The sequence below is a fragment of the Thalassophryne amazonica genome, chromosome 2 (genome assembly GCF_902500255.1).
Source record: "Thalassophryne amazonica chromosome 2, fThaAma1.1, whole genome shotgun sequence".
In the NCBI taxonomy this organism is placed as follows: domain Eukaryota; kingdom Metazoa; phylum Chordata; class Actinopteri; order Batrachoidiformes; family Batrachoididae; genus Thalassophryne; species Thalassophryne amazonica.
In genome coordinates, this window is record NC_047104.1 from 140661362 (window position 1) to 140683283 (window position 21922).

General features: G+C 40.7%; 1 protein-coding gene and 1 long non-coding RNA gene across 5 annotated transcripts in view; one reads left to right on the forward strand and one right to left on the reverse strand.

The window, feature by feature from the left end:
• Positions 1–21922, reverse strand: part of LOC117531767 (KH homology domain-containing protein 4-like) — a 57732-nt gene that overhangs the window by 18516 nt on the left and 17294 nt on the right. For all 4 annotated transcript variants that reach the window (XM_034194930.1, XM_034194912.1, XM_034194921.1 and 1 more), the window contains exons 5-6: positions 11684–11736; positions 111–316 (exon numbers count right to left, since the gene is read on the reverse strand). In XM_034194930.1, coding sequence (XP_034050821.1) covers positions 111–316; positions 11684–11736 — 259 coding nt within the window. The remainder of the gene's footprint in view (positions 1–110; positions 317–11683; positions 11737–21922) is intronic.
• LOC117531789 lies at positions 3122–5279 on the forward strand. Its single transcript, XR_004566736.1, has 3 exons — positions 3122–3284; positions 3794–3796; positions 5269–5279. It is a non-coding gene; the product is annotated as an uncharacterized LOC117531789 (long non-coding RNA).

A 21922-nucleotide genomic window follows, 5' to 3' on the forward strand; every position in this document is an offset into this window, starting at 1 on the left:
AGAATTTCATCTAAATCAACATACAGTATATGTAATATGAGGGTCTAAGGACAGGGGGTGTTGTATGTTGTGATTTGGACCAATGTAAATAAAACTAAATATCTGCCTACCCCTGAATGAGGAGCCGCAGGCCGATGCCCCTGGCCTGATACCGAGTTGGTGATGGGCATCCGTGGCACAGGTGCAGGAATGGCAGGTCGGGGAGGCTGAGGGTAGAGTGTAATTGGTGGTATTACAGGCAACTGTTGTCCTCCAGATGCTGCTGAAGCCCTCATCACATCCTCAGAGATGATCTCCTTTATTCTCATCACAGCTTCTAATGATCATAGGAGCCAACAAAACAATGTTTAAACAACAGCAGTACAGTCCACAGTCCACAGATAACTTGAACAGCAGGGAAATCCAACTGTAGAGTAAATAAAAATTTGAATTTAAAAACAAACAAACTGAATGGCACTCCTAACAAAGTGCCTGTCTTTGGTTAGCACCTGTTATATAGCTGAAATATTTCCATACAAGTGTCAACTGTGTTTTTGCAAGTATGTCTTCTATTGTGGCGATGTTCTATTGCTAATTTTCAGGACAGTTTTACTGCTTAATAACTAGAAGAGTTTCTGCCACAGTCAAATACAGACTTCTGTTGTAACATTTCACAATAAAACTCCTACATGCAACTGCTGCTGACCAGAGGAAACATACCACAACTCAAACCATTTTTGAAAAGAAACAACCCAGGAAACATACCTGGGAACAAACCATTCAACACGGCTTTGCCTCGTTGAATGGTTTGTTCCTGCTTTGACCTCATGACATATTCATATCACTGAACTCACAAACATTTATTATTTGTTTTATATAATGGCTAAAATAGATCCTTGTCATTTGATATTATATTATTGATTTATAAACAGAAAAGGGACTTTTGTGTACTTCCAAAAAGAAAAAAGAAAGTTTGTGTACTTCCTCACTCTAGCCTAAAATCACATCAGAAATTTGTCCAGCTTTGGTGAAACACTGCTGCTCTGACATCAACAATCCAACACGAACTTTAAATAGGAGTTTAAAAATAAGTGGGGGGGGGGGGGGGGGGAAATCACGTCAGAAATTAGTCCAGCTTTTCATTCTAACTTCCTCCTAACAGTTCTTCATGCCTCCAGACGGCTTACAGCACAGCGGATTTGTTTTGTGTGTGTGCACGCGTGTGTTCGGAGAACTAGCACCATCAATTAGCTCTTCCAAATTGTCGTCTGTCAGCAAAACAAACTCTGCATGTTTAGCTAAACGCTGTCCGTATTAGTGGACGGGGTCCGCAAACGTATGGAAGCAAATTTACACGTTAAATGGAACCAAACTGCATTCTAAATGCACAAAAAGAATGAATAATCTATGTCACGTGACACACAAAGCACCAATCAAATGACAAGGATCCACTCAGCTGTTATATAATTTACAATATTATACTTTTATAGTTGGTTCTGTGTGGTGGTTGGCAAACAAGTTCACATTTCCTGGAAATACTTTACCTTGAATTCAATATCAAATTCTGACAACTCAGTTAATTTGACATGCACAGATCACTTACTAGCAATGTAACTATTGCTGAAGTACACATTAGGATGATGATTCTGAAATTATATATTGTGCAGCCGTACAAAGGAACATGTAACTGATACGATCCAACTAATTTCCAACCCTGCAAAATAGCTAAGCTTATGTGAAACTGATCAAACAGGTACATTTATATGTATTGCTATTAAAAATAAATGAATAAATAAAATAAAGCTATTGAACTGACACATGATTTCATTTAGACAATTGATCAACAATTTTTTGTCAACCAGATTGTAATTATTCTATTTTTGTGCTACACATTACAACAGGAGAGACATGCTCAACAAGAGTAGGACAGCAGTAAAATAATACAATCTTATTCTGTACTCTTTCATCCTTCCCTTTCTCCACCTTGGATCAGACTCTGCCAAGAGGAACTGTTGATTCAAGTATATTATAGAAAACATCTTGTTCTATTTTATTTATGGCCACTGAAACAGTAAATTTTCACAACAAAAACGTTCTCCTCTCATTCTTTAACAGGAAAATCTCAGAGGACTCTGTCATACATCGCAACACAAGTGATGAGCACGCACAGAAAGCTCTGCCTGTGGAGGACAATCTGATCTCATATTTACGTAGCCAACAGGTATGAATCTTTTCCTATGAAATGGGTTATAAAAGGTTTGTACCACCAGTCATTCCAAAACAGATGCTGATCAGATCTAGATTTTTTTGTGCACACTTGATGGAAAATGTGGTCTCAGTGCCGATGAGATTTTGTCTGTCTTTAACTCCACATGCACGGAGATGTAGGACCGTCTCACTCCTCTTAGGCCAAGGTACTCTAAACCACACTCACAGCCGTGGTTAAACGAGTCAACACGCAGACTGAGAGAAAATGGAAAAAACATAATCTCAATGTATCTCGACAGAAAGCTGCCAAAGCAACCTATTTCTCTACTTTAGTCAGAAATAATTGCCATATGCATCAGGTCCTGTTCAATGTCTTGAATGCTCTTATTAATCCCAGTGATGTCTCCCGTCTTGTGCCAACGCCTACACTCTGTAATAACCTTTTACAATTTTTTTAAAATCACAAAAGTGTCTGCCCTTAAACCAGGTGTTAGGCCCATCACAGACTCAGATTTTTCTATGTGTTCTGCTGCCCTTGATCAGTTCAAGCCTCTGTCCTTCTCCCAACTTTCTGATGTAGTCAATCATCTGCGTCCTACAAATTGTTCTTTAGACATCATTCCTCCTGGTCTCCCCAGAGAAGTTTTTGAGTCAGTGGGAGCCACTATTCTGTTACTGGTTAACACCAGTCTTACCTCTGGCCGTGTACCTTTAGCTTTTAAACATGCTGTGGTGAAAGCTTTAATTAAAAACAAAAATGACAATCCTTCCATCCTTTCTAATTTTAAGTCCCCTTTTTATCTAAGGTGCTGGAGAGAGCGTTCTACATCCAGCTGCAGTCGTTTTTAGCCAAGCATGACATTTATGTATAAAAGTTTCAGTCTAGCTTCAAACCCAGACATGACACCGAAACCGCTCTACTGAGAGTTTTTAATGATTTGATTTTAGCTGCTGACTCAGGTAAGCCTGCCATCCTGATGCTTTTAGATTTGTCAGCTGCCTCTGACACAGTGGACAATGCGATTCTGCTGTGTCGTCTTGAGCAGTGTGTGGGCATTACAGGCTCTGCTCTCACCTGGTTCAGTTCTTACCTCATAGTGTGGAGCTTTTCTGTGCAGCTGGGCCACTTTTCTTCAGATGTGGCACTACTGACCTGTGGAGTCCCTCAAGGCTCCATTCTAGGTCCTATTCTTTTCCTTTTGTACATGTTGCCTCTCGGCGGTAGCTTTCAAAAATACCAAATATCTTTCCATTGCTTTTCTGATGATGTCCAAATTTATCTGCCACAAAGGTCGTTCGGCAGTGACCCAATGCAACCATTAATGGATTCTTTGAGTGAGGTCAAATCTTGGATGAGTGCTAATCTATTAAATCTTGGTGAATACAAGATGGAGGTTATCCTGTTTGGGGGGAGCACCACAGCCTGCTCTGCTCATGTCCTGGGTCCCCTGGTTCCAAAATTCACTCCTGTGTGAAGAACCTTGGTATGATTTTTGACAGCCATTTTAAATTTGATAAGCAGATCAGTTCTGCTGTCAGAAAAAGTTTCTTCCAACTCCTTCTCCTAGCCAAGTCCAAGCCATATTTCTCTACGACTGACCTTGAGAAAGTTATTCACGCCTTCGTCACAAGTAGACTAGATTATTGTAACTCTCTGTACGTTGGCTTGGATCAGACCTCTCTTAACCACCTCCAGCTTCTTCAGAACGCTGCCGCTTGTCTTCTTTTGGGAAAGAAAAAGTCCGACCACATTACGCCGGTCTTGGCTACTCTTCACTGGCTTCAGGTCCATTACTGGGTTGATTTTAAACTTCTTGTAATTGTTTTTAAAGCCCTCAATGGCCTGGCCCCAGTATCTTTCAGAGGTTCTTTTTCCTTACACCCCAATCAGAGCCTTAAGGTCTTCTGATCAACTGTTGCTGGAGGTGCCAAAAACCGAGTTAAAGAAGAGAGGTGATACAGCGTTTGTAGCAGCTGCCCACAGGCTCTGGAATAGCCTCCCCTTTAATATTAGACCATCCCTGTCCCTAGAGACTTTTAAAGCCTCTTTAAAAACTTATTTCTTTTCTCTGGCATTTCCTAAATGAGTGATTACATCTGTTTCACCTTAGTACTTCTTCTGTTACTCCTGTTGCTTAATGCTGACAAATTTACCTTATTTGCGGTCTCTCAGTAGCATGACCCAAGCAGAGGGTCACCCCTTTGAGTCTGGTCTGCTTGAGGTTTCTTCCTCAATATCAGAGGGAGTTTTTCCTTACCACTGTTGCCTGTGTGCTTGCTCTAGGGGTTAGAAAGGTTAGACCTTACTTTTGTGTTGCACCTGAGGCAGCTTTGCTGCGATTTGTCGCTATGTAAATAAAATAAAATTATTTCCTATTACTTTTTACTCTTTATTTTACTTTGTCTTTTATCCGTTTTATTCCCTGTTGTAATTTTATTGTGATTTTTAATTAATTTATTTGGGGGTAACGTGGTGCCCATTTTTAAATTATGTACAGCCCTTTGGTCGACTGCTGTCACTTTAAATGTGTTTTAGAATTAGGGATGAGTTGAGTAGGACAGCCATTTCATTCTGCTCAATAAATTTGAGAGGGCTTTCAATTCAGATTCTCAATCCTTCTGATTACAGTGCATCCTCAAAGTATTCACAGCACTTCACTTTTTCTTTTAAATGTTACAGCACATCCAAGAAGGACACATCCAGGCTGTACAAACTGATCAATCGGATTGGCTCTGTGGTTGGTACGAAGCTAGACTCTCAATTTCATTTTTTTTCATTTATATAAGTCACAAAAAAGTTGCCTCAAGGCACTTATGTAAGGTCTAACCTTACCAAGGTTACCAAGAGAACACTGGACAAACTGCTGGACATTATGGACGATGCCAGTCACCCTCTGCACAACGTCATCAGCAACACAGGAGCCTCTTCAGCCACAAATTGCTCCTTCTCAAGTGCAGGACCAACAGACTGAAAAACCCCTTTTACCCTCAGGCCATCAGACTGTACAACTCCTCACTCAGTGGGAGGAGAAGCAACAGGAAGAAGGACGGAACAGTAGTAGCCACTAAAACAGTAGCAAGCAGTATTTCTGGTATATATTAGTGTTAATTTTGTCGCCCATTTTTCAATTTAGACTAAAGTCTTAGTCTCCTCTTGCTTGCCTCTACTGGTGGTTGGCTCTCACTGCGGTATTGTATCACTTCCTGTTCCGGAGCACAGCGGTGTTTTTCTGTATCTGTTAGCTGTTTAATCTGCGCAGTTAGATTGATCTAGTTATCTAGATTACGATTTGTTTCCCAGTGTAATCTTTACGTGCCTTAACTAAAGCACTCCTTCTGCTGAATCACCTCTAAATTATTTACACATTATTCACTTTGCGTGTTTTTAGGAATCCGCTAGCTTAGCGTAGCTACTAGCTCTTAGCCGATTTAGCATGGCGGCTTCTCCTGTATCTCCCGCACTTTTCTGCTCTGGGTGTGAAATGTTTAGTTATTCCTCGGCCTCCTTTAGCAGTAACGGTACTTGTAATAAGTGTAGCTTATTCGTAGCTTTGGAGGCCAGGCTGGGCGAATTGGAGACTCGGCTCCGCACCGTGGAAAATTCTACAGCTAGCCAGGCCCCTGTAGTCGGTGCGGACCAAGGTAGCTTAGCCGCCGTTAGTTACCCCCTGGCAGATCCCGAGCAGCCGGGAAAGCAGGCTGACTGGGTGACTGTGAGGAGGAAGCGTAGCCCTAAACAGAAGCCCCGTGTACACCGCCAACCCGTTCACATCTCTAACCGTTTTTCCCCACTCGACGACACACCCGGCGAGGATCAAACTCTGGTTATTGGCGACTCTGTTTTGCGAAATGTGAAGTTAGCGACACCAGCAACCATAGTCAATTGTCTTCCGAGGGCCAGAGCAGGTGACACTGAAGGAAATTTGAAACTGCTGGCTAAGGCTAAGCGTAAATTTGGTAAGATTGTAATTCACGTCGGCAGTAATGACACCCGGTTACGCCAATCGGAGGTCACTAAAATTAACATTAAATCGGTGTGTAACTTTGCAAAAACAATGTCGGACTCTGTAGTTTTCTCTGGGCCCCTCCCCAATCAGACCGGGAGTGACATGTTTAGCCGCATGTTCTCCTTGAATTGCTGGCTGTCTGAGTGGTGTCCAAAAAATGAGGTGGGCTTCATAGATAATTGGCAAAGCTTCTGGGGAAAACCTGGTCTTGTTAGGAGAGACGGCATCCATCCCACTTTGGATGGAGCAGCTCTATTTCTAGAAATCTGGCCAATTTTCTTAAATCCTCCAAACCGTGACTATCCAGGGTTGGGACCAGGAAGCAGAGTTGTAGTCTTACACACCTCTCTGCAGCTTCTCTCCCCCTGCCATCCCATCATTACCCCATCCCCGTAGAGACGGTGCCTGCTCCCAGACTACCAATAACCAGCAAAAATCTATTTAAGCATAAAAATTCAAAAAGAAAAAATAATATAGCACCTTCAACTGCACCACAGACTAAAACAGTTAAATGTGGTCTATTAAACATTAGGTCTCTCTCTTCTAAGTCCCTGTTGGTAAATGATATAATAATTGATCAACATATTGATTTATTCTGCCTTACAGAAACCTGGTTACAGCAGGATGAATATGTTAGTTTAAATGAGTCAACACCCCCGAGTCACACTAACTGTCAGAATGCTCGTAGCACGGGCCGGGGCGGAGGATTAGCAGCAATCTTCCATTCCAGCTTATTAATTAATCAAAAACCCAGACAGAGCTTTAATTAATTTGAAAGCTTGACTCTTAGTCTTGTCCATCCAAATTGGAAGTCCCAAAAACCAGTTTTATTTGTTATTATCTATCGTCCACCTGGTCGTTACTGTGAGTTTCTCTGTGAATTTTCAGACCTTTTGTCTGACTTAGTGCTTAGCTCAGATAAGATAATTATAGTGGGCGATTTTAACATCCACACAGATGCTGAGAATGACAGCCTCAACACTGCATTTAATCTATTATTAGACTCTATTGGCTTTGCTCAAAAAGTAAATGAGTCCACCCACCGCTTTAATCATATCTTAGATCTTGTTCTGACTTATGGTATGGAAATAGAAGACTTAACAGTATTCCCTGAAAACTCCCTTCTGTCTGATCATTTCTTAATAACATTTACATTTACTTTGATGGACTACCCAGCAGTGGGGAATAAGTTTCATTACACTAGAAGTCTTTCAGAAAGCGCTGTAACTAGGTTTAAGGATATGATTCCTTTTTTATGTTCTCTAATGCCATATACCAACACAGTGCAGAGTAGCTACCTAAACTCTGTAAGTGAGATAGAGTATCTCGTCAATAGTTTTACATGCTCATTGAAGACAACTTTGGATGCTGTAGCTCCTCTAAAAAAGAGAGCTTTAAATCAGAAGTGCCTGACTCCGTGGTATAACTCACAAACTCGTAGCTTAAAGCAGATAACCCGTAAGTTGGAGAGGAAATGGCGTCTCACTAATTTAGAAGATCTTCACTTAGCCTGGAAAAAGAGTCTGTTGCTCTATAAAAAAGCCCTCCGTAAAGCTAGGACATCTTTCTACTCATCACTAATTGAAGAAAATAAGAACAACCCCAGGTTTCTTTTCAGCACTGTAGCCAGGCTGACAAAGAGTCAGAGCTCTATTGAGCTGAGTATTCCATTAACTTTAACTAGTAATGACTTCATGACTTTCTTTGCTAACAAAATTTTAACTATTAGAGAAAAAATTACTCATAACCATCCCAAAGACGTATCGTTATCTTTGGCTGCTTTCAGTGATGCCGGTATTTGGTTAGACTCTTTCTCTCAGATTGTTCTGTCTGAGTTATTTTCATTAGTTACTTCATCCAAACCATCAACATGTTTATTAGACCCCATTCCTACCAGGCTGCTCAAGGAAGCCCTACCATTATTTAATGCTTCGATCTTAAATATGATCAATCTATCTTTGTTAGTTGGCTATGTACCACAGGCTTTTAAGGTGGCAGTAATTAAACCATTACTTAAAAAGCCATCACTTGACCCAGCTATCTTAGCTAATTATAGGCCAATCTCCAACCTTCCTTTTCTCTCAAAAATTCTTGAAAGGGTAGTTGTAAAACAGCTAACTGATCATCTGCAGAGGAATGGTCTATTTGAAGAGTTTCAGTCAGGTTTTAGAATTCATCATAGTACAGAAACAGCATTAGTGAAGGTTACAAATGATCTTCTTATGGCCTCGGACAGTGGACTCATCTCTGTGCTTGTTCTGTTAGACCTCAGTGCTGCTTTTGATACTGTTGACCATACAATTTTATTACAGAGATTAGAGCATGCCATAGGTATTAAAGGCACTGCGCTGCGGTGGTTTGAATCATATTTGTCTAATAGATTACAATTTGTTCATGTAAATGGGGAATCTTCTTCACAGACTAAAGTTAATTATGGAGTTCCACAAGGTTCTGTGCTAGGACCAATTTTATTCACTTTATACATGCTTCCCTTAGGCAGTATTATTAGACGGTATTGCTTAAATTTTCATTGTTACGCAGATGATACCCAGCTTTATCTATCCATGAAGCCAGAGGACACACACCAATTAGCTAAACTGCAGGATTGTCTTACAGACATAAAGACATGGATGACCTCTAATTTCCTGCTTTTAAACTCAGATAAAACTGAAGTTATTGTACTTGGCCCCACAAATCTTAGAAAGATGGTGTCTAACCAGATCCTTACTCTGGATGGCATTACCCTGACCTCTAGTAATACTGTGAGAAATCTTGGAGTCATTTTTGATCAGGATATGTCATTCAAAGCGCATATTAAACAAATATGTAGGACTGCTTTTTTGCATTTACGCAATATCTCTAAAATCAGAAAGGTCTTGTCTCAGAGTGATGCTGAAAAACTAATTCATGCATTTATTTCCTCTAGGCTGGACTATTGTAATTCATTATTATCAGGTTGTCCTAAAAGTTCCCTAAAAAGCCTTCAGTTAATTCAAAATGCTGCAGCTAGAGTACTGACAGGGACTAGAAGGAGAGAGCATATCTCACCCATATTGGCCTCTCTTCATTGGCTTCCTGTTAATTCTAGAATAGAATTTAAAATTCTTCTTCTTACTTATAAGGTTTTGAATAATCAGGTCCCATCTTATCTTAGGGACCTCGTAGTACCATATCACCCCAATAGAGCGCTTTGCTCTCAGACTGCAGGCTTACTTGTAGTTCCTAGGGTTTGTAAGAGTAGAATGGGAGGCAGAGCCTTTAGCTTTCAGGCTCCTCTCCTGTGGAGCCAGCTCCCAATTCAGATCAGGGAGACAGACACCCTCTCTACTTTTAAGATTAGGCTTAAAACTTTCCTTTTTGCTAAAGCTTATAGTTAGGGCTGGATCAGGTGACCCTGAATCATCCCTTAGTTATGCTGCTATAGACAGACTGCTGGGGGGTTCCCATGATGCACTGTTTCTTTCTCTTTTTGCTCTGTATGCACCACTCTGCATTTAATCATTAGTGATCGATCTCTGCTCCCCTCCACAGCATGTCTTTTTCCTGGTTCTCTCCCTCAGCCCCAACCAGTCCCAGCAGAAGACTGCCCCTCCCTGAGCCTGGTTCTGCTGGAGGTTTCTTCCTGTTAAAAGGGAGTTTTTCCTTCCCACTGTAGCCAAGTGCTTGCTCACAGGGGGTCGTTTTGACCGTTGGGGTTTTACATAATTATTGTATGGCCTTGCCTTACAATATAAAGCGCCTTGGGGCAACTGTTTGTTGTGATTTGGCGCTATATAAAAAAATTGATTGATTGATTGATTGAAGGTTCACTCTTCACAAATATTTTTGGTAGTCATGTTTTAGTCAGCTAAAAGGCTCAACAGTTTAGTCTAGTTTTAGTCAAACGAGAACTCAAGGTATTTTTGTCAAGTTTTAGTCAAAACATTTTAGTCTTTTTCTATTTATTTCAGAGATTTTTGTTTATTCATTCCAGTTGACTTGTGTTCCACAGTTGAAATATTGATTAAATGTCTGGAATAACAAACAACTTGACTTAATTGAATGAATGAATCTTCAATGCAACTTTGCTAAAAGTGTCTTGTTTGTTGATTCAATACACAAATGATGCACTTGTTCTGATGCTTTATATTTATTAGAAACACCAACAAAATAAAAATAAAGTAAAAACTGGTGTTAAATAATATGACTCTTATAGTTAGATTCTTTTTGCCGAGCAGATTCAGAGGGATATAAATGTAAAATATTACCTTGGCCCCGGTCTCCCCTACAATACTCGCGCCTGGAGCGCTGCTGCCCGGCTCTGTTCAGACTGGAGCGCTGAGTCTTTGACACCGGAATAAGTTCTACCCGACAGAATGGAGGATGTCTCATTTTGGGGAAAAACAGCTTTGGCCGGTTGCAGTATGTCTGTCTGTTTTACAATGTTTGGAAAGAGGTGTCATTTGATTTAAAAATGGCGATTCACTTTGAAGTTATTGATTGCGGAATGATCCGTCTTTCCACCTTTACTCGGCAAAGATCCACAGCAAATCCCCCAACACACAAGATGTGGAGCGGATATTATCATTATTATTATTTTCATGAGGGACAGTAACTTTAGTTTACGAACCAGAGAAGCGGGAGATAATGTTCCGGTCCACGGCAGAGATCGGCGTCGTGGCTACTCCGCAAAAAAGGCATGTTAATGACAAACGAATAATAACTGTCCGTGTGAAGCAGTGGACGATTCTCGCAGAATCATGCAACGAGAGGATACGTAACGTAGTCGACAGTACAGTAGAAGAACTGCTGGCACAAACACATCACAGCTGGACTGGATGTTGCGTTTCTTCTTGTGTAGAAGATGAAAACAAGGAGAGAGTTTTTGTTTATTTTTATTTCTTGCAAAACATTATCCTCTCATTTTTATTCATCAACAATAACGCACATTTACAGCTTTAGTCAAGTATTTTTAGAACATTGGTGCCATCTCATCGTCTCATCTTAGTCACGGGAAAAACAGCTGTTGACAAACATATTTCGTCTCGTTTCGTCTGACAAAAGTAACACTAATATTTATATTTGTGTATTTATGTTTATATTTGCAAATAGTTTTTTACCTTTACTTCTGACACTCTGTGTGCTTCATACCCTCTGTGCTGCTATACAATGCTGCTTAAACCTCAATTTCCCTGAGGGAGTCTTCCCAAGGGATCAATAAAATTCTATCTAATCTAATTGAGCAAAGCTTGTGAATACTTATGTACATGTAATTTCTTAGTTTTTTCTTAACAAGTTTGCAAAAAAAAAAAAAAAAATATATTATCATTATGGGGTTCTGTGAGTTGAATTTTGAAGGAAAAAAATTCATTTATGCCATTTTGTATTAAGGCTATAACTTAAAATGTGGAAAAAGTGAAGTGATGTGACTACTTTCAAGATACATTGTATTAATGGATTATCAGGATCCATGTACATGGAGTTAATGTGAAATTAAAAGTGCTCCTTACTATTGACTTGTTCTTGCGTCTTTCCTTGGACATGCAAATACAAAGGTCTTTGTCTGAAAAGAAGCAAATCAAAACATGTCATGTACAACATAGACAGCCATCTTACCTCCATTATTACAATAATTAGGACGTCAGCTAACAGTAATGATCCACCTTAAGATGGGTAGACACTGTACGATATTTTCAATCGATGTACTCGGCTCCAGCTCAAACTGGATGACAAAACCGCATGGTCTAAAAGTTCAGAGCGCACGATTTATGTTCTCACACTATACAGCCCGATGCTCTGATGCGATCTGACTGCTCACATTGTACGTTCAAAAACCACATGTCGGACTCGCGTTTCCAAAAGCAAAATGTAAACAGAAGCTTTTTTCTTTTTCTTATTAACTTTTTTCAAATTTTATTTACATTTCTTATTTTTACAAAAACTCTATGGAAGACATCAAAGTTTCAAAACAAACAAAAAAACAATACAAGACTTTACATGAGTTGAAGAATAAGGGGGAAAAAAGAAACAGAAGCTGCTCTCCCAAAGAGATGATCATTGTTTATGCTCTCTCCGGTGTTTGTACATGCATAGTGTGTGAGGTAATCAGCGCGTAGACGCTTGTAGCGCTTCAGCAGCGGGATACCCTCACGACGGCCGACCAGAATATCAAACAGGTTTGATTTTCATCTGACCATACGATTGCCGATCGGGAAGTGGTCACGAGAGGTAAAACACAGCTCATTACTCCATGTACACTACACGATGCTGGATGCGCGATTAAGCTGAAACTCGGCGCGATCTAAAAAATTCTCACACGAGTGAAAAATCGGCTGAAAAAGGGCCAAAACTCGCACAGTGTAAACCCAGCTTTACTAAGCAACGTATGAACATTGAACCATGAACAAGCTTGTGATTTTCTCCTTTATTAGTACTGTAAGTGTTGTAAACATTATTAGTCAGGAATAAAGTCTTCTCAAAAATATGACTCAAATATGTAACTTTTTAAAAATAGAGTTAAACATATACTTTGAAATGTTTAAAGAAGGTAATTCACACTGCCTCTTGCCAGTTTCTGCATTTTATGATATGCAAATGCCTCGCACCCTCATTTTACAATCATTAGCTTCATTCAGGACCATTTCATGATGTTCCCCAATTGTACATATTACTAAAATTAAACATGGAGTGCTTCACTGATTGACACCTTTAGCTATGTATACAGAGCAGGACCGTCTGCTGTGCACGGTCTTGACAGATTACTCTGCTACACTGCTTACTGTTGAACATCATTCCCAGTCCAAGGGTTCAGGTGGCTGTGATCAGTCAGGTAGGAATCACCTGAATGCAGAAGGCAAAGCTGAGGACACATAAAGCTGCAAGGACCTGCCGTATGGGGATGAAATCCTCCAGGTGTGTGTAAATGCTGTTCTCCTGGCACTGTATATAATCTTTGCTTCCATCTGGCAGACAGGTATGATTACAACTGACTTAAAGAAAAGGACTTCTTATCTTTCTGTAGAAAAGGAAGTTTACTCACTTTGATTGCTGCTCTTCAGACCAGGAAAGGTACTTCAAGGATCATTTTCAACAGGATTCAGTACCAGCTACTTACAGCTCAGTGACCACAGGAATCTTGTATCATATCTGTAATGTTAACTGTGGGCCGCCTCCTAGCGCTACAGTGCTTTTCATTTTACGCAGATATTCACAAAGCAATTGATTTGACTGATTCTACAACTCCATAACTCAGTGACCATGCAATGACCAATTTGACCCATTGCGTTGGTGGGCATCTTGATGCAATTTACCACAAGAACAACGGCTTTTTCTGGATCAATTTGTCCCTCAACAAGCTCCACTTCTTTATACTAGAAAGATAGAAACATCTCAAGGATGAAAACAGGAGGCACTTGAGCTCAATTTTGAGCTTCATGCCAAAGCTTGTGAATACTTATGTACATGTGACTTGGTCTTCGGAGTGAGATTGCATCAGAATTTTGGCTCTCTGTTGGGACTGTTTACACAGAGACTGCTACCTGCTGCTTTGGACTTGAATTAACAGTCTTTTTCAAGACTTTACCTTTTTTTTTTTTTTTTTTTTTTTTTTTTTTTACTTTTTTACTGTGCTCCAACGCCTAAGGAAGACCTCTAACGGTCGAAACATTGCGACGGAGCACTTTTATCAGCTAACTTTCATCAGCGTTGGCAAGCTAACTAGCTTGCTAACGCTTTCGTTTTTATTTTTATTTTTTTTTTTTTTAGCACTGTTGTCGTGCGCTGCTCCACAGCGTGTTTAGTCGATTTTTATTTTATTTTAGCACCGTTGTCGTGCGTTCGCTGTTGTCGTGCGTTGCCTGTGCTGCTTCATGGCCTGTTTGGTGCCTTGATTGGGGCACTCCTTCTGCTGAATCACCTCTAAATTATTTACACATTATTCACTTTGTGTGTTTTTAGGAATCTGCTAGGTTGCGTAGCTACTAGCTCTTAGCCGATTTAGCATGGCGGCTTCTCCTGTCTCTCCCGTACTTTTCTGCTCTGGGTGTGAAATATTTAGTTATTCCTCGGCCTCCTTTAGCAGTAACGGTACTTGTAATAAGTGCAGCTTATTCGTAGCTTTGGAGGCCAGGTTGGGCGAATTGGAGACTCGGCTCCGCACCGTGGAAAATTCTACAGCTAGCCAGGCCCCTGTAGTTGGTGCGGACCAAGGTAGCTTAGCCGCCGTTAGTTCCCCCCTGGCAGATCCCGGGCAGTCGGGAAAGCAGGCTGACTGGGTGACTGTGAGGAGGAAGCGTAGCCCTAAACAGAAGCCCCGTGTACACCGTCAACCCGTTCACATCTCAAACCGTTTTTCCCCACTCGACGATACACTCGCCGAGGATCAAACTCTGGTTATTGGCGACTCTGTTTTGAGAAATGTGAAGTTAGCGACACCAGCAACCATAGTCAATTGTCTTCCGAGGGCCAGAGCAGGTGACATTGAAGGACATTTGAAATTGCTGGCTAAGGCTAAGCGTAAATTTGGTAAGATTGTAATTCACGTCGGCAGTAATGACACTCGGTTACGCCAATCGGAGGTCACTAAAATTAACATTAAATCGGTGTGTAACTTTGCAAAAACAATGTCGGACTCTGTTGTTTTCTCTGGGCCCCTCCCCAATCAGACCGGGAGTGACATGTTTAGCCGCATGTTCTCCTTGAATTGCTGGCTGTCTGAGTGGTGTCCAAAAAATGAGGTGGGCTTCATTAATAATTGGCAAAGCTTCTGGGGAAAACCTGGTCTTGTTAGGAGAGACGGCATCCATCCCACTTTAGATGGAGCAGCTCTCATTTCTAGAAATCTGGCCAATTTTCTTGGATCCTTCAAACTGTGACTGTCCAGCGTTGGGACCAGGAGGCAGAGCTGTGGTCTTATACACCTCTCTGCAGCTTCTGTCCCCCTGCCATCCCCTCATTACCCCATCCCCGTAGAGACGGTGCCTGCTCCCAGACCACCAATAACCAGCAAAAATCTATTTAAGCATAAAAATTCAAAAAGAAAAAATAATATAGCACCTTCAATTGCACCACAGACTAAAACAGTTAAATGTGGTCTATTAAACATTAGGTCTCTCTCTTCTAAGTCCCTGTTGGTAAATGATATAATAATTGATCAACGTATTGATTTATTCTGCCTAACAGAAACCTGGTTACAGCAGGATGAATATGTTAGTTTAAATGAGTCAACACCCCCGAGTCACACTAACTGTCAGAATGCTCGTAGCACGGGCCGTGGCGGAGGATTAGCAGCAATCTTCCATTCCAGCTTATTAATTAATCAAAAACCTAGACAGAGCTTTAATTCATTTGAAAGCTTGTCTCTTAGTCTTGTCCATCCAAATTGGAAGTCCCAAAAACCAGTTTTATTTGTTATTATCTATCGTCCACCTGGTCGTTACTGTGAGTTTCTCTGTGAATTTTCAGACCTTTTGTCTGACTTAGTGCTTAGCTCAGATTAGATAATTATAGTGGGCGATTTTAACATCCACACAGATGCTGAGAATGACAGCCTCAACACTGCATTTAATCTATTATTAGACTCTATCAGCTTTGCTCAAAAAGTAAATGAGTCCACCCACCACTTTAATCATATCTTAGATCTTGTTCTGACTTATGGTATGGAAATAGAAGACTTAACAGTATTCCCTGAAAACTCCCTTCTGTCTAATCATTTTTTAATAACATTTACATTTACCCTGATGGACTACCCTGCAGTGGGGAATAAGTTTCATTACACTAGAAGTCTTTCAGAAAGCGCTGTAACTAGGTTTAAGGATATGATTCCTTCTTTATGTTCTCTAATGTCATATACCAACACAGAGCAGAGTAGCTACCTAAACTCTGTAAGGGAGTTAGAGTATCTCGTCAATAGTTTTACATCCTCTTTGAAGACAACTTTGGATGCTGTAGCTCCTCTGAAAGAGAGAGCTTTAAATCAGAAGTGTCTGACTCCGTGGTATAACTCACAAACTCGTAGCTTAAAGCAGATAACCCGTAAGTTGGAGAGGAAATGGCGTCTCACTAATTTAGAAGATCTTCACTTAGCCTGGAAAAAGAGTTTGTTGCTCTATAAAAAAGCCCTCCGTAAAGCTAGGACATCTTTCTACTCATCACTAATTGAAGAAAATAAGAATAACCTCAGGTTTCTTTTCAGCACTGTAGCCAGGCTGACAAAGAGTCAGAGCTCTACTGAGCTGAGTATTCCATTAACTTTAACTAGTAATGACTTCATGACTTTCTTTGCTAACAAAATTTTGATTATTAGAGAAAAAATTACTCATAACCATCCCAAAGATGTATCGTTATCTTTGGCTGCTTTCAGTGATGCCGGTATTTGGTTAGACTCTTTCTCTCCGATTGTTCTGTCTGAGTTATTTTCATTAGTTACTTCATCCAAACCATCAACATGTTTATTAGACCCCATTCCTGCCAGGCTGCTCAAGGAAGTCCTACCATTATTTAATGCTTCAATCTTAAATATGATCAATCTATCTTTGTTAGTTGGTTATGTACCACAGGCCTTTAAGGTGGCAGTAATTAAACCATTACGTAAAAAGCCATCACTTGACCCAGCTATCTTAGCTAATTATAGGCCAATCTCCAACCTTCCTTTTCTCTCAAAGATTCTTGAGAGGGTAGTTGTAAAACAGGTAACTGATCACCTGCAGAGGAATGGTCTATTTGAAGAGTTTCAGTCAGGTTTTAGAATTCATCATAGTACAGAAACAGCATTAGTGAAGGTTACAAATGATCTTCTTATGGCTTCGGACAGTGGACTTATCTCTGTGCTTGTTCTGTTGGACCTCAGTGCTGCTTTTCATACTGTTGACCATAAAATTTTATTACAGAGATTAGAGCATGTCATAGGTATTAAAGGCACTGCGCTGCGGTGGTTTGAATCATGTTTGTCTAATAGATTACAGTTTGTTCATGTAAATGGGGAATCTTCTTCACAGACTAAAGTTAATTATGGAGTTCCACAAGGTTCTGTGCTAGGACCAATTTTATTCACTTTATACATGCTTCCCTTAGGCAGTATTATTAGACGGTATTGCTTAAATTTTCATTGTTACGCAGATGATACCCAGCTTTATCTATCCATGAAGCCAGAGGATACACACCAATTAGCTAAACTGCAGGATTGTCTTACAGACATAAAGACATGGATGACCTCTAATTTCCTGCTTTTAAACTCAGATAAAACTGAAGTTATTGTACTTGGCCCCACAAATCTTAGAAGCATGGTGTCTAACCAGATCGTTACTCTGGATGGCATTTCCCTGATCTCTAGTAATACTGTGAGAAATCTTGGAGTCATTTTTGATCAGGATATGTCATTCAAAGCGCATATTAAACAAATATGTAGGACTGCCTTTTTGCATTTACGCAATATCTCTAAAATCAGAAAGGTCTTGTCTCAGAGTGATGCTGAAAAACTAATTCATGCATTTATTTCCTCTAGGCTGGACTATTGTAATTCATTATTATCAGGTTGTCCTAAAAGTTCCCTAAAAAGCCTTCAGTTGGTTCAGAATGCTGCAGCTAGAGTACTGACAGGGACTAGCAGGAGAGAGCATATCTCACCCGTGTTGGCCTCTCTTCATTGGCTTCCTGTTAATTCTAGAATAGAATTTAAAATTCTTCTTCTTACTTATAAGGTTTTGAATAATCAGGTCCCATCTTATCTTAGGGACCTCGTAGTACCATATTACCCCATTAGAGCGCTTCGCTCTCAGACTGCGGGCTTACTTGTAGTTCCTAGGGTTTGTAAGAGTAGAATGGGAGGCACAGCCTTCAGCTTTCAGGCTCCTCTCCTGTGGAACCAGCTCCCAATTCAGATCAGGGAGACAGATACCCTCTCTACTTTTAAGATTAGGCTTAAAACTTTCCTTTTCGCTAAGGCTTATAGTTAGGGCTGGATCGGGTGACCCTGGACCATCCCTTGGTTGTGCTGCTTTAGACGTAGATTGTGGGGGGGTTCCCATGATGCACTGTTTCTTTCTCTTTTTGCTCCGTATGCATCACTCTGCATTTAATCATTAGTGATCGATCTCTGCCCCCCTTCACGGCATGTCTTTTTCCTGGTTTTTTCCCTCAGCCCCAACCAGTCTCAGCAGAAGACTGCCCCTCCCTGAGCCTGGTTCTGCTGGAGGTTTCTTCCTGTTAAAAGGGAGTTTTTCCTTCCCACTGTGGCCAAGTGCTTGCTCATAGGGGGTCGTTTTGACCGTTGGGGTTTTTCATAATTATTGTATGGCCTTGCCTTACAATGTGGAGCGCCTTGGGGCAACTGTTTCTTGTGATTTGGCGCTATATAAGAAAAAAGTTGATTGAAAGTTGATTGATACTATAAAAAAAAAAAAAATCCCAATTCCAATGAAGTTGGGATATTGTGAAAAATGTAAATAAAAACAGAATATAATGATTTGCAAATCCTCTTCAACCTATATTCAATACACCACCAAGACAAGATAGTTAATGTTCAAACTGATAAACATTGTTTTTGTGCAAATATTTGCTCATTTTGAAATGGATGCCTGCAACACGTTTCAAAAAAGCTGGGACAGTGGTATGTTTATCACTGTGTTACATCACCTTTCCTTTTAACAACACTCAAATGTTTGGGAACTGAGGACACTAATTGTCGAAGCTTTGTAGGTGAAATTCTTTCCCTTTCTTGCTTGATGTACGACTTCAGTTGTTCAACAGTCCGGGCTCTCCATTGTCATATTTTGCACTTCATAATGCGCCACACATTTTCAATGGGCGACAGGTCTGGACTGCGGGCAGACCAGTCTAGTACCCGCAGTCTTTTACCACGAAGCCACGCTGCTGTAACACGTGCAGAATGTGGCTTACTGAAATAAGCAGGGACGTCCATGAAAAAGATGTTGCTCGGATGGCAGCATGTGTTGCTCCAAAACCTGGATGTACCTTTCAGTATTGATGGTGCCATCAGAGATGTGTAAGCTGCCCATGCCATGGGCACCAACACACCCCCATACCATAACAGATGCTGGCTTTTGAACTTTGTGCTGGTAACAGTCTGGTCTTTTTCCTCTTTTGTCCGGAGGACACAACGTCCATGATTTGCTGTGGTCTGATGTGGACTCATCAGACCACAGCACACTTTTCCACTTTGTGTCTGAGCTCGGGCCCAGAGAAGGTGGCAGTGTTTCTGGATAGATAATGGCTTTCGCTTTGCATGGTAGAGTTTAACTTGCACTTGTAGATGCAATGACGAACTGTGTTAAATGACAATGGTTTTCTGAAGTGTTCCTGAGCCCACGCAGTAAGATCCTTTCCACAATGATGTCAGTTTTTAATGCAGTGCCACCTGAGGGATCGAAGGTGACGGGCATTCAATGTTGGCTTTCGGCCTTGCCGCTTACATGTAAAAAGTTCTCCAGATTCTCTGAATCTTCTGATTATACTATGGACTGTAGATGATGGAATCCCTAAATTCCTTGCAATTTAACATTGAGAAACATTGTTCTTAAACTGCTGGACTATTTTTTCATGCAGTTGTTCACAAAGTGGCAATACGCGTCCCATCTTTGCTTGTGAACGGCTGAGACTTTTGGGGATGCTCCTTTTACACACAATCATGACACTCACCTGTTTCTAATTAACCTGTTCACCTGTAGAATATTCAAAACATGTGTTCTTTGAGCATTCATCAACTTTCCCAGTCTTTTGTTGCCCATGTCCCAGCTTTTTTGAAACGTGTTGCAGGCATCATTTCAAAATGAGCAAATATTTGCATAAAAACAAAAAGTCTATTAGTTTAAACATTAAATATCTTGTCTTTGTGGTGTATTCAATTGAATATAGGTTGAAGAGGATTTGCAAATCATTGTATTCTGTTTTTATTTACATTTTACACAACATCCCAACTTCATTGGAACTGGGGTTGAATTGGCATGAATCGAATAGTCTATCGATTAATCGGATAAAAAGTATTTTTGCATTTTTAAACAACAGTCGAGGGCTCTCCCTAAGCAATGGCACAATGTCACTGCACTGTTTTCCTGGGTAATTATTTATTTTTTCACATCTTTACAAGTTTTGGATCTTTCCAGTGTCAGGAGCCACAGTTGGGCCAAAGTCTTGACATTTTGCTGAAATGGCAATGGGATGTGGCTTTCTGTTTTACTGTTTTCCCCAACTTGTAAAATTTAATCATTTTTAATAAAGGTTGGTGGACTGGGTCCCTACATGAATTTTTTTTAATCCCTCTTTCTCTGCGATTCAGCAGATGCATTTCAGCTGGAGGTGAACATGCAAGCCTCACAGTCACTGTTTTTTTAATTATTATTATTTTATTTAAGTTTCCGTGTTTGTGAAGCATTGTGTGTTGCCCAAAAAAGCGAAAACTAAAAAGCGAAACACTCAGTGCGAGTCTGAGCAAAACACAGAAGAAAGAGAGGATCTTCTTTCAGCGAATGTTTGTCAGTGTGGCCGCGGACAGAGCTTTGACTCGCCCGGTGTGAGGGGAGTGCTGAAAGCCCCTCACAACGGGCAGAGAGAGGCAGCAGCCGGCCGCCGGGCGAACAGTCACTCCCCACGTAAAGCGGAGAGCAGCCAGTGGACGAAACTGTGTTTATTAAAAACAGAAACACACTGCTTTGCTTTAAATGCGCAGTAAGCTATTTCAGATGATCAGTGTGGACCATCTTTCTCCTAAACAGCTTTATTTACTCTGTGTGTCACATTGGAAAGATGTAGCTTTTGAGCTAAATGGATTAGTGATCACATGGCCCGTCCGCATGCTCTAGTCTTCTGTTTTTTTCTGGGGACGTTACAGCACCACAAACAGGCCTGGCAATATATTATTTTTTTTAATAATTTATTTGTATGTTACTGCTGCAAATAAGTATTTGAACACCTACCAACCAGCAAGAATTCTGGCTCTCACAGACCTGTTAATTTTTCTTTAAGAAGCCCTCTTATTCTGCACTCTTTACCTGTATTAACTGCACCTGTTTGAACTTGTTACCCGTATAAAAGACACCTGTTCACAAACTCAGTCAATCACACTCCAACCTGTCCACCACAGCAAGACCAAAGAGCTGTCTAAGGACACCAGGGACAAAAATGTAGAACTGCACAAGGCTGGGATGGGCTACAGGACAGCAGGCAAGCAGCTTGGTAAGAAAACAGCAACTGTTGGTGTAATTATTAGAAAATGGAAGAAACATAAGGGATTTGAGGTAAGGATGAGTCTGAGAAAGCACAGACCTACACAGGAGGACCTGGTCAATGACCTGAAGAGAGCTGGGGTCATGTATTGTGAGATTTTGGCAAACAACCTCCTTCCCTCAGTAAGAGCATTGAAGATGGGTCATGGCTGGGTCTTCCAGCATGACAATGACCCTAAACACACAGCCAGGGCAACTAAGGAGGGACTCCGTAAGAAGCATTTCAAGGTCCTGGAGTGGCCTGGCCAGTCTCCAGACCTGAACTCAATAGAAAATCTTTGGAGGGAGTTGAAACTCCAAACCTGAAAGATCTGGAGAAGATCTGTATGGAGGAGTGGACCAAAATCCCTGCTGCATTGTGTGCAAACCTGGTGAAAAACTAAACAAAACATTTGACCTCTGTAATTGCAAACAAAGGCTACTGTATCAAATATTAACATTGACATTAACATTTTTTAGATCATGTCTCTCACGGTGGATATGCACCTAAGATGAAAATTTCAGACCCCTCCA